The following is a 12,747-nucleotide window of genomic DNA, read 5'->3' on the forward strand; positions in this document are numbered from 1 at the left end:
GGAGATCTCCTCAAGCGTTTTTACACGTGATCGTCGACTGAAGCAGTGTAACGAACAAGTTTGAAGAAATAATATATTCAGCAGATTCAGTTTTGTGCAGATTCAGAGTTCTCACACACAAAAAAAAACTTAGCTGCGATCCTGAATCGCCTAAGTAGTAACCTCCTCCGAGTGTGCACTATACGTCACACTCGGGGACTTAGCTGCGATCCTGAATCGCCTAAGTATTAATTTCCTCCGAGTGTGCACTATACGTCACACTCGGGGACTTAGCTGCGATCCCGAATCGCCTAAGTATTAACCTCCTCCGAGTGTGCACTATACGTCACACTCGGGGACTTAGCTGCGATCCCGAATCGCCTAAGTATTAACCTCCTCCGAGTGTGCACTCTACGTCACACTCGGGGACTTAGCTGCGATTCTGAATCGCCTAAGTATTAACTTCCTCCGAGTGTGAACTATACGTCACACTCGGGGACTTAGCTGCGATCGTGAATCGCCTAAGTATTAACTTCCTCCGAGTGTGCACTATACGTCACACTCGGGGACTTAGCTGCGATCCTGAATCGCCTAAGTATTAACTTCCTCCGAGTGTGCACTATACGTCACACTCGGGGACTTAGCTGCGATCCTGAATCGCCTAAGTAGTAACCTCCTCCGAGTGTGCACTATACGTCACACTCGGGGACTTAGCTGCGATCCTGAATCGCCTAAGTATTAACTTCCTCCGAGTGTGCACTATACGTCACACTCGGGGACTTACCTGCGATCCTGAATCGCCTAAGTATTAACCTCCTCCGAGTGTGCACTCTACGTCACACTCGGGGACTTAGCTGCGATTCTGAATCGCCTAAGTATTAACTTCCTCCGAGTGTGAACTATACGTCACACTCGGGGACTTAGCTGCGATCCTGAATCGCCTAAGTATTAACTCCCTCCGAGTGTGCACTATACGTCACACTCGGGGACTTAGTTGCGATCCTGAATCGTCTAAGTATTAACTTCCTCCAAGTGCGCACTATACGTCACACTCGGGGACTTCGCTGCGATCCTGAATCGTCTAAGTATTAACTTCCTCCGAGTGTGCACTATACGTCACACTCGGGGACTTAGCTGCGATCCTGAATCGCCTAAGTATTAACCTCCTCCGAGTGTGCACTCTACGTCACACTCAGGAACTTAGCTGCGATCCTGAATCGCCTAAGTATTAACTTCCTCCGAGTGTGCACTATACATCACACTCGGAGACTTAGCTGCGATTCTGAATCGCCTAAGTATTAACTTCCTCCGAGTGTGCACTATACGTCACACTCGGGGACTTAGCTGCGATCCTGAATCGTCTAAGTATTAACTTCCTCCGAGTGTGCACTATACGTCACACTCGAGGACTTAGCTGCGATCCTGAATCACCTAAGTATTAACCTCCTCCGAGTGTGCACTCTACGTCACACTCGGGGACTTAGCTGCGATCCTGAATCGCCTAAGTATTAACTTCCTCCGAGTGTGCACTATACGTCACACTCGGGAACTTAGCTACGATTCTGAATCGTCTAAGTATTAACCTCCTCCGAGTGTGCATTATACGTTGCACTCGGGGACTTAGACGTGACCAAGAATCACCTAAGTCTTAATCTTCTCCGAGTACGCACTAAGTGTTGCACTCGAAACAGCATTCAAACAAAAGAATAAATGTTTTCATTCCGACAACATAAGTTCAAAAATGATGGCTGACTCGGTGCGGATCAAGCTTACCCACACCGATTTAAAAGTACGACCGCCAACAGAAGTGGCAAGAGTATATTACAGGTAAACACTCGGCATACCGAGGATAAAGTTCGATCATGCGTCAGCTAGGCCGGTGTCTGGACTGGAGGGTTCCACAAAAGTGTCCAAGTCGATTCCATCCGCGATGCGGGTAGCTGTCTCAAGGAACGTCTCCATGAAGTCTTTGAATTGAAGCTTCTTCGTGTTGGCGACCTTCAATGATTTCAGCTTATCTTCCCGCACCTCCTTGCAATGGACTCGGACCAAAGACAGCGCAACGTGAGCACCGCAACGTGCTGCCGATTTCTTCCAGGATTGCACTCGGGCCGGAATCTCATCTAGTCACCCCAACAGACTCCCCATCTCCTGGCGCGACTTGTCTTCAGGCCAAAGCTCTTTCTCAATGCGGCCGAAGACTTCTCTCAATCGGCTGATGAAAGGACCCACTTTGCCTACGCGGATATGCGCACGGAGCAGATCCCGGTTGGCATCCTCGCTGAGTGGCACATTGTCCTTCATGGACCGCTCCACAGCCGCTGCTTCAGCTTCGGCATCAGTACAAAAATCTGCACCAAACGAGCAAATAGACAGTAAAAACCGAGTGTTGGTCACACGGTACAACCACTCGACAAAGCATAAGACTTACCTGCCAGACGAGACATCATCTGGACAGCCCAGTCGTTGACATACTTCTCCTGAGCTGTCCATCGTTTGTTCCGAACAGCCATTTGATTGTGCAGTTCGGTCCTCTGTTTCTTCAGCCTTTCCACCTCCGCCACCAAGACCCTGTTTGCCTCCAGCGCCTCCTCCAAGGACTTCTCTCGTACTTCCAGTGCACTCTTCATGTCGGCCATGGCGAGCATTGCAGCTTCTGGTTCACCAGCGTACTGGTTCCTCTCCGCTCTCAAGGCTTCATAAGCAGTTCCCATTTCACAAGTTTTCTGCATCAAGAAACAAAGGGTAATAAGCAAGTTTATCAGTTCACAGGCTAAGTTCTTAAGACCCCTGCCGACGCAAGCAGTCGACAGCGGTCTCGGGGACTACACCCAGCGGGTTCACTAAGAGTGACCCCACTGGCATACACCTCAAGCAGGCCCGCCCTATTGAGATGCATGTTTTCACCTACGCCTCAGGGGCTAATACTACTCTACCTGTGTACAACTTACTCTCGGAGACTCTTACCGCAAGAGCGCTCCGACTGCATTAAGTACTCGCACTCGGAAATCTTGTCTACGGACACAACTACAATAAAGACCAAATATATAAAGACAACTGTCGATGCAAGCACTCGACAGAAGTCTCGGGGACTACACCCACTGGGTTCACTCGGAGTGAACCCATTGCAACAACAATACCACCCAGTGGGCTACAGAAGAAAAGTAAGTACTTACTAGGCTACTTACTCGGATGTCATCGCGCAGCTCCAAGCTCTGCCGATACAAGGCCGCAACGGAGTCGTAAGCCCTCTTGGCCTCTCCGGCCATCAGCTCCACCTGGATCATGGCCCCCTTGGCCGCCCCCACCTGCTCCTCTGGGACACGCCGAATGCTGAATTCAGCATTCGACGAACCAGGAATCGTGGAAAGTTCATGGGGCATCCCAAGGTTCGCCCTAGTAGGTTCTTCACCCACCGGCACCGGTTCAGTCGGTGGAGGCACTTCAGTCGGGGGAGGCATTTCGGTCGGGGGAGCGTTGGCGGCGGGGGCGGCAGCAGGAAGAGCGGCCTCAAGGACAGGCTCCAGGACAGGCTCTTGGGCAGGCTCCACGATGGGGTCAGCTCTCCCGTGGTCACCCTCGTCCAGGCAGATCGCCCCTGACAAGCCAAATAACATAACGCCTCAGAAAAAGAAAAGGATGGCGCAGTCTACAGAAATAAAATACCCGACTCTCCCACAGCATACCTGGTTGAGACGAAACGACGTCGTCCGTGTCCATGGGGTCGTCCCCTTGGCGGGCCGGCGAGGTCGCAGAAGTGGCAACCCTGTCGAGTGAAGTCCATTCGACTTGTAAAACAGGAGTTCACTCGGTCAACAGAAAGAGCCGAAAGCTAGATTCACTTACGTAGAGGTGACGGGGACGGCCATCCTCATCCACGGCAGAGCCTTCTTAGGTTTGGGCCCACTTGGCTTGGGCGCCCTGGAGGACTGACGTGCAAGTTCAGCGGCTGCGTCCCTGGCCCTCTTGGTGCCTCTAACACTCGGTACCGCCGGGGCAGCAGGCGGAGCACCCGACGACGTAGGAGGGGCTGAAGGGACGGCAGGCTCATGCCGACGCTTACTCTGATGCTCTGGCCGCGGAGGTGGCGAATCTGACTCTTCGTCCTCTTCCTCTTCCTCGCTGTTTTCTTCTTCGAATCCCCGCTGTCGGAGACGTATTCGGCGCTCTCCACGCTCCCCTCCTGGCTGCCTTCCTCCTCCTCCTCCTCCGGATTCCCGTTCGAGACGGGGGAAGACCAGTTGGTCCACTCCTGCATGAGGTTCAGTCGGAAACATAAAGCATCACACGGAGATATAAATAAACGACTGAAATCAAGACAGTTCAACGCACTCGGCTAATGCTGCTCACCTGATTCGGTGGAGGGTTGTCCGCGCTGTAGGGCGTCACTCGGCGGGCTCCTTTGGGGTTCTCACAGGGACCCGTGATTTGGAGCACCCATGAGGTCACCTTCTCCTCGAGAATGCCCTCCACGTTGGTCCGAGTGGAATCCTCGGGCCCTAGTAGTGGCACATAGCATGGTGGCGGGCTTGCAGAGGCTGGATTCGCCGACCGATGAAGACTTCCAACAGATCAATACCGGTGAACCCCCTCCTGACAACATCCACGAGTGCCTCGACCAAAGGCTGGATGTCGTTCCTCTCGGCTTTCGAGAGGGCGAGTTGCTTGGGTGGAGCGGGGCGGTCTAGACTAAATGGAGGCAGCCCAGTCGACGCGTTCGGACAGGCTATGTCCTGGCAGTAGAACCACGTCGACTGCCAGTTCCTAACCGACTCGCTCAACTGGAGAGCAGGGTAGCTACTCCGACTCTTTTTCTGAAACCCTAAACCCCCGCAGAGCTGGAGGAGATGCGTCTTATCATCCGACTGACTAAGACGTTTGATGGTTTGAGAGCGGGCGGAGAAGATATGTTTGAATAAACCCCAATGGGGGGGGCAACCGATAAAGCACTCGCACAAAACAATGAAGGCAGAAAGGTGGGCGATGGCGTTCGGAGGGAAGTGATGGAGTTGAGCACCAAAATGATTCATGATACCTTTGAAGAAAGGATGCGGAGGCAGAGAGAAACCTCTGTGAACATGGCTGAGGAGCAAGACGCGCTCCCCTTCCCGTGGTGCCGGCTCGACCTCATCGTCCCCCGGCAGCCTCCAGGACTTATGCATGAGCTGACCATGCTCTACCAGCTCCAGCAGGTCCCCCTCCGTCACCGTGGAGGGGAGAAAGTCTCCCTGGATCCACCCCGCCGGCAACGGCCGCTGCCGCCGCTGAGCAGCCGCCGCCTTGTTCTTCTTCTTCCTTGCCTCCATCTTGCTGGTCTGACCTTTGGTCATGGCGGCGACGGCGAGCTCTCGAGAAAGAGGGGAAGGGAAGGGCGTACAGGCGCAGGAGGTGGCGAGGAAGACGGAGCAAGCAAGAACAAAGGATTCGGCGAGCGTAACCGAAAGATCTCGTCGTCCAGGGTTAAATAGAGCACCGACTGGGTCGCTGACGAGCGGGCCCAGAATCTTATCTTCCCAACCAGCTGCGGCGATATCAGTGGAGGAGTTGAAGGCGCGAGGATCGAGGAGTCAGGCGCTACTCGAACGCGCTGACGTCGCCCCCGCTAAGCGCGCGGAACCCGAAATTTGAGATCCCGGAAAATCCGCCGCTGTCAGTTGTCCGGTCGCATCAAAAGATGCCGCGAAAGCACTCGGTTCCCGACAGTCTGTTTCACAAAACACCTCCACTCGGATCATTGGTCAGAGGAGATAAAATGGATAGAGGCAAGCAACGCCCAAGCCGAACTTAGTCCAGTCAGATTTGAACCTCAAGCACTGCTTCGACGTTTCAACCCCAATCCATTCGGGGACTAATGATGGGGTCATAGTCCTAGGGTAGGGTCATAGGCCTGCCCTACATGTCCTACCCAAAGACTACCCCACACAAAGGACAGGACCTTAAGTATGCCCCGACTATATTAAGGTACTCCCATCATCCAGTCGGTAACTGGCCCAGAATCATCCAGTCGGAGACTAACATTCGGAGAGCACCGGGCCTACCGACTGGATACACTCGGTGCGTCGTAACCTCTGTGGAGAGAAACTGCCATACGTTTCCAGGTGCATTTACTAGCATTTAGAGCATACGTTACCTGTAACGTATGCATTCAATCGCCACTACTCCACCCTTGAATCAGAACCGTTGTGGAGGGCAGCGCACTCTATATAAGACACCCTCCCCCACTGGTAAAAGGGTTAGCAAATCTTTGTACTCCATATCACACTCGGTAACAAGCTCCGAGAGCACTGAGACGTAGGGCTGTTACCTCCACCGTAGAGGGGCCTGAACTCATACAACCTCGCCGTAGCTAGGACTCTGCCCATCTCATTCGTACCCTACACATCTACTGTCAGGCTTATACCCACGACACCGAGTGGGCCCCGAGATACCTCTCTGTCACACGGAGTGACAAATCCCAGTCTTGATCCATACTAACTCAACGGACACCTTCGGAGATACCTGTCGAAGACCTTTATAGTCACCCAGTTACGTTGGGATGTTTGATGCACAAAAGGTATTCCTCCGGCGCCAGTGAGTTATATGATCTCATGGTCATAGGAATAAATACTTGACACGCAGAAAACAATAGCAATAAAATGACATGATCAATATGCTACGTTCATAGTTTGGGTCTAGTCCATCACATGATTCTCCTAATGATGTGATCCAGTTATCAAGTGACAACACTTGCATATAGTCAGAAAACCTTGACCATCTTTGATCAACGAGCTAGCCAACTAGAGGCTTGCTAGGGACATTGTTTTTTCTATGTATCCACACATGTATCTATGTTTTCATTCAATACAATTATAGCATGGATAATAAACGATTATCTTGTAACAGGAAATATAATAATAACTATTTTATCATTGCCTCTAGGGCATATTTCCAATAGTCTTCCACTTGCACTAGAGTCAATAATCTAGTCCTCACATCGCCATGCGATTTACATTGTAACAAATCTAACACCCATACAGTTCTGGTGTTGATCATGTTTTTCCCGTGGAAGAGGTTTAGTCAGTGGGTCTGCTACATTCAGATCTGTGTGCACTTGGCAAATATTCACGTCCTCTTCTTCGACGTAGTCGCGGATGAGGTTGAAGCGTCGTTTGATGTGCCTGGTCTTCTTGTGAAACCTTGGTTCCTTTGCTAGAGCAATGTCACTAGTGCTGTCATAGAATAGAGTTATTGGATTTAGTGCGCTCGGCACAACTCCAAGATCCGTCATGAACTGCTTCATCCAGACACCCTCCTTTGCTGCCTCCGAGGCACCCATGTACTCCGCTTCACATGTAGAATCTGCTACGACGCTTTGCTTGGAACTGCACCAGCTTATCGCACCCCCATTAAGAATAAATATGTATCTGGTTTGTGACTTAGAGTCATCCAGATCGGTGTCAAAGCTTGCGTCGACGTAACCCTTTACGACGAGCTCTTCGTCACCTCCATAAACGAGAAACATTTCCTTAGTCCTTTTTAGGTACTTGAGAATATTCTTGACCGCCGTCCAGTGATCCACTCCTGGATTGCTCTGAAACCTGCCTGCCATACTTATGGCCAAGCTGACGTCTGGTCTAATGCACAACATTGCGTACATGATAGAACCTATGGCTGAAGCATAGGGGACAGAACTCATTTGTTCTCTATCTTCCGCACTTGCTGGGCATAGAGTCTTACTCAATTTTATACCTTGTAACATTGGCAAGAACCCTTTCTTGGACTGTTCCATTTTGAACTTCTTCAAAACTTCATCAAGGTATTTGCTTTGTGAAAGTCCTATCACGCGTCTCGATCTATCCCAATAGATCTTAATGCCTAGAATGTAAGCAGCTTCTCCTAGGTCCTTCATGGAGAAACTTTTATTCAAGTAATCCTTTACGCTCTCCAAAAACTCCATGTTGTTTCCAATCAGCAATATGTCATCCACATATAATATTAGAAACGCCATAGAGCTCCCACTCACTTTCTTGTAAATACAAGATTCTCCAACCACTTGTATAAACCCCAAATGCTTTGATCACCTCATCAAAGCGCTTATTCCAACTCCGAGATGCTTGCACCAGTCCATAAATGGATCGTTGGAGCTTATATACTTTGTTAGAATTCTTTGGATCGACAAAACCTTCGGGTTGCATCATATACAACTCTTCCTTAAGAAAGTCGTTAAGGAACGCCGTCTTGACATCCATCTGCCAGATTTCATAATCAAAAAATGCATCTATTGCTAACATGATTCGGGCGGACTTAAGCATCGCTACGGGTGAGAACGTCTCATCGTAGTCAACTCCTTGAACTTGTGAAAAACCCTTTGCCACAAGTCAAGCTTTTATAAACGGTCACATTACCGTCTGCGTCCGTCTTCTTCTTAAAAATCCATTTGTTCTCAATAGCCTTGCGGCCTTCAGTTAGTACTTCCAAAGTCCACACTTTGTTTTCGTACATAGATCCTATCTCAGACTTCATGGCCTCCAGCCATTTGTTGGAATCCGGACCCACCATTGCTTCTTCATAATTCGGAGGTTCATTGTTGTCTAATAACATGATTGATAAGACAGGATTACCGTACCACTCAGGAGTAGTACATGATCTTGTCGACCTGCGAGGTCCGATAGGAGCTTGATCCGAAGTTTCATGATCATCATCATTAACTTCCTCCTCAACTGGCGTCGCAATGACAGGGGTTTCCCCTTGCCCTGCGCCACCATCTAGAGGGGTTAGAGGTTCGACAACCTCATCAAGTTCTATCTTCCTCCCACTGAATTCTTTCGAGAAAATCTCCTTCTCAAGAAAAGCTCCGTTTTTAGCAACAAACACTTTGCCCTCGGATTTGAGATAGAAGGTGTACCCAACTGTCTCCTTTGGGTAAGCTATGAAGACGCACTTTTCTACTTTGGGTTCCAACTTTTCAGGCTGAAGCTTTTTGACGTAAGCATCACATCCCCAAACTTTAAGAAACGACAATTTCAGTCTTTTTCCATACCACAGTTCGTATGGTGTCGTCTCAACGGATTTTGATGGTGCCCTATTTAAAGTGAATGCAGCTATCTCTAATGCATAACCCCAAAACGATAACGGCAAATCGGTAAGAGACATCATAGATCACACCATTTCTAACAAAGTACGATTACGACGTTCGGACACACCATGACGCTGTAGTGTTCGAGGCGGTGTCAACTGTGAAACAATTCCACATTGTCTTAAGTGAGCACCAAACTTGAAACTCAGATATTCACCCCCACGATCACACCGTAGGAACTTGATCTTATTGTTACGATGATTTTCAACTTCACTCTGAAATTGCTTGAACTTCTCAAACGTTTCAGACTTGTGCTTAATCAAGTAGATATATCCATACCTACTCAAATCGTCAGTGAAGGTGAGAAAATAACGATATCTGCCGCGCGCCTCCACACTCATCGGACCGCACACATCGGTATGTATGATTTCCAACAAGTCACTTGCACACTCCATTGTTCCGGAGAACGGAGTCTTAGTCATCTTGCCCATGAGGCATGGTTCACACGTGTCAAGTGATTCAAAGTCAAGTAACTCCAAAAGTCCATCAAAATGGAGTTTCTTCATGCGCTTTACACCAATATGACCTAAGCGATAGTGCCACAAAAACATGGTGCTATCATTGTTAACTCTAACTCTTTTGGTCTCAATGTTATGTATATGTGTATTAGTGCTATAAAGATTCAATATGAATAATCCTGTCACATCGGGTGCATGACCATAAAAGATATTACTCATAGAAATAGAACAACCATTATTCTCTGACTTAAACGAGTAACCGTCTCGCAATAAACAAGATCCAGATATAATGTTCATGCTTAACGCATGCACTAAATAACAATTATTTAAGTTCATAACTAATCCTGATGGTAACTTAAGTGAAACTGTGCCGATGACGATTGCATCAACCTTGGAACCATTTCCCATGCGCATCGTCACTTCATCCTTCGCCAGCCTTCGTTTATTCCACAGTTCCTGTTTCAAGTTGCAAATATGAGCAACATAACTGGTATCGAATACCCAGACACTACTACAAGAGTTGGTTAAGTACACATCAATAACACGCATATCGAATATACCTGATTTTTCCTTGGCCGCCTTCTTATCAGCCAAATACTTGGGGCAGTTGCGCTTCGAGTGACCCAATCCCTTGCAATAATAACACTCTGTTTCAGGCTTAGGCCCAGCCTTGGGTTTCTTTGTCGGATTGGAAACAGGCTTGCTGCTCTTCTTGGAGTTACCCTTCTTGCCTTTGCCATTTCTCTTGAAACTAGTGGTCTTATTGACCATCAACACTTGATGCTCTTTCCGGAGTTCTGACTCTGCGACTTTTAGCATCGCGAATAACTCGTCGAGTGACTTGTTCATCCCTTGCATGTTATAGTTCAACACAACGATCTTGTAGCTTGGTGGCAGTGATTGAAGAATTATGTCAGTGATAGCCTCTTGCGGGAGTTCAATCCCCAGCTCAGCTAGACGGTTTGAGTACCCAGACATTTTGAGCACATGTTCACTCACAGATGAATTCTCCTCCATCTTGCAAGCATAGAATTTATCAGAGGTCTCATACCTCTCGATCTGGGCATTCTTCTGAAAGATAAACTTCAACTCCTGGAACATCTCATATGCTCCATGACGCTCAAAGCGACGTTGAAGTCCCGGCTCTAAGCCATACAAGACTGCCCATTGAATTACTGAGTAGTCCTCCTTACGTGTTAACCAGGCGTTCTTAACATCTTGGTCAACCGTAGCGGGTGGTTCATCTCCTAGCGCAGCATTAAGGACATAATCCTTCTTCCCAGCTTGCAGGAGCAACTTAAGATTACGAGCCCAATCTACAAAGTTGTTTCCATCATCTTTCAACTTATCTTTCTCTAGGAACGTATTAAAATTCAAGGTGACAGTTGCGTGAGCCATTGATCTACAACACAAATATTGCAAAGTGGAATTAGACTATGCTTAAGATAACTAGAGTTTAATTAATAAAATTACTAATAAACTCCCACTCAAAAGTACATATCTCTAGTCATTTGAGTGGTACATGATCCAAATTCACTAACTCAAGTCCAATCATCACGTGAGTTGAGAATAGTTTCAGTGGTAAGCATCTCTATGCTAAACATATCAACTATACGATTCATGCTCGACCTTTCGGTCTCATGTGTTCCGAAGCCATGTCTGCACATGATAGGCTCGTCAAGTTTAACCCGAGTGTTCCGCATGTGCAACTGTTTTGCACCCGTTGTATGTGAACGTTGAGTCTATCACACCCGATCATCACGTGGTGTCTCGAAACGACGAACTGTCGCAACGGTGCACAGTCGGGGAGAACACAATTTCGTCTTGAAATTTTAGTGAGAGATCACCTTATAATGCTACCGTCGTTCTAAGAAAAACAAGGTGCATAAAAGGATTAACATCACATGCAATTCATAAGTGACATGATATGGCCATCATCTTGTGCTTCTTGATCTCCATCACTAAAGCACCGGCATGATCTTCTTGTCACCGGTGCCACACCATGATCACCATCATCATGATCTCCATCAACGTGTCGCCATCGAGGTTGTCATGCTATCTATGCTATTACTACTAAAGCTACTACCTAGCAATATAGTAAACGCATCTCCAAACACAAACGTTAGTCTAAAGACAACCCTATGGCTCCTGTCGGTTGCCGTAGCATCGACGTGCAAGTCGATATTAACTATTACAACATGACCATCTCGTACATCCAATATATCACATCACGTCATTGGCCATATCATATCACAAGCATACCCTGCAAAACAAGTTAGACGTCCTCTAATTTGTTGTTGCATGTTTTACGTGGCTGCTATGGGTATCTAGTATGATCGCATCTTACTTACGCAAAAAAACAACAACGGAGATGTGCAAATTGCTATTTAACCTCTCCAAGGACCGCCTCGGTCAAAACCAATTCAACTAAAGTTGAAGAAACAGGCACCCACCAAGTCATCTTTATGCAACGAGGTTGCATGTCAATCGATGAAACCAGTCTCTCGTAAGGGTGCGAGTTATGTCGGTCCAGGCCGCTGCAATCCAACAATACCGCCGAATCGAGAAAAGACTAAGGAGAGCAGCAAATCGAACATCACCGTCCACAAAACCTTTTGTGTTCTACTCGAGATAACATCTACGCATGAACCTGGCTCTGATACCATTGTTGGGGAACGTTGCATGGGAAACAAAAAAATTCCTACGCACCCGAAGACCTATCATGGTGATGTCCATCTACGAGTGGAGATTAGATCTACATACCCTTGTAGATAGCACAGCGGGAAGCGTTAAGAAACACGGTTGATGTAGTGGAACGTCTTCACGTCCCTCGAACCGTCCAAGGAACCGTCCTGCGATCCGTCCCACAATTCATTTCGATCTAGCGCCGAACGGACGGCACCTTCGCGTTCAGCACACGAACAGCTTGACGATGATCTCGGCCTTCTTTATCCAGCAATCAAGACGGAGATGTAGATGAGTTCTCCGGCAGCGTGACGGCGCTCCGGTGGTGGTGATGATCTACTCCTGCAGGGTTCCACCTGAGCTCCGCAGAAATCCGATCTAGAGGTAAAACTATGTGGAATAGGCTAGAGTTGCACGTGGCAAAGTTGTGTCTCAAAAAGCCCTAAACCACCACTATATATAGGTGGAGGGGGAGGGGCTAGCCTTGAGGCACAAGGCCTCAAGGTGCGC

The 12,747-nt window shown here is 48.3% G+C and overlaps 1 protein-coding gene across 1 annotated transcript; it reads right to left on the reverse strand.

The window, feature by feature from the left end:
- Positions 1-1,839: 1,839 nt before the first annotated feature.
- On the reverse strand, positions 1,840-3,848 carry LOC123425608 (lysine-rich arabinogalactan protein 19-like). Its single transcript, XM_045109302.1, has 4 exons — positions 3,826-3,848; positions 3,666-3,745; positions 3,335-3,577; positions 1,840-1,919 (listed from the first exon to the last, which is right to left on the reverse strand). Exons 1-4 carry the CDS (start codon positions 3,846-3,848, stop codon positions 1,840-1,842), a joined length of 426 nt encoding a protein of 141 aa, XP_044965237.1.
- Between the last annotated feature and the right edge of the window lie 8,899 nt (positions 3,849-12,747).

This window comes from Hordeum vulgare, chromosome 2H (genome assembly GCF_904849725.1).
Source record: "Hordeum vulgare subsp. vulgare chromosome 2H, MorexV3_pseudomolecules_assembly, whole genome shotgun sequence".
NCBI lineage: Eukaryota > Viridiplantae > Streptophyta > Magnoliopsida > Poales > Poaceae > Hordeum > Hordeum vulgare.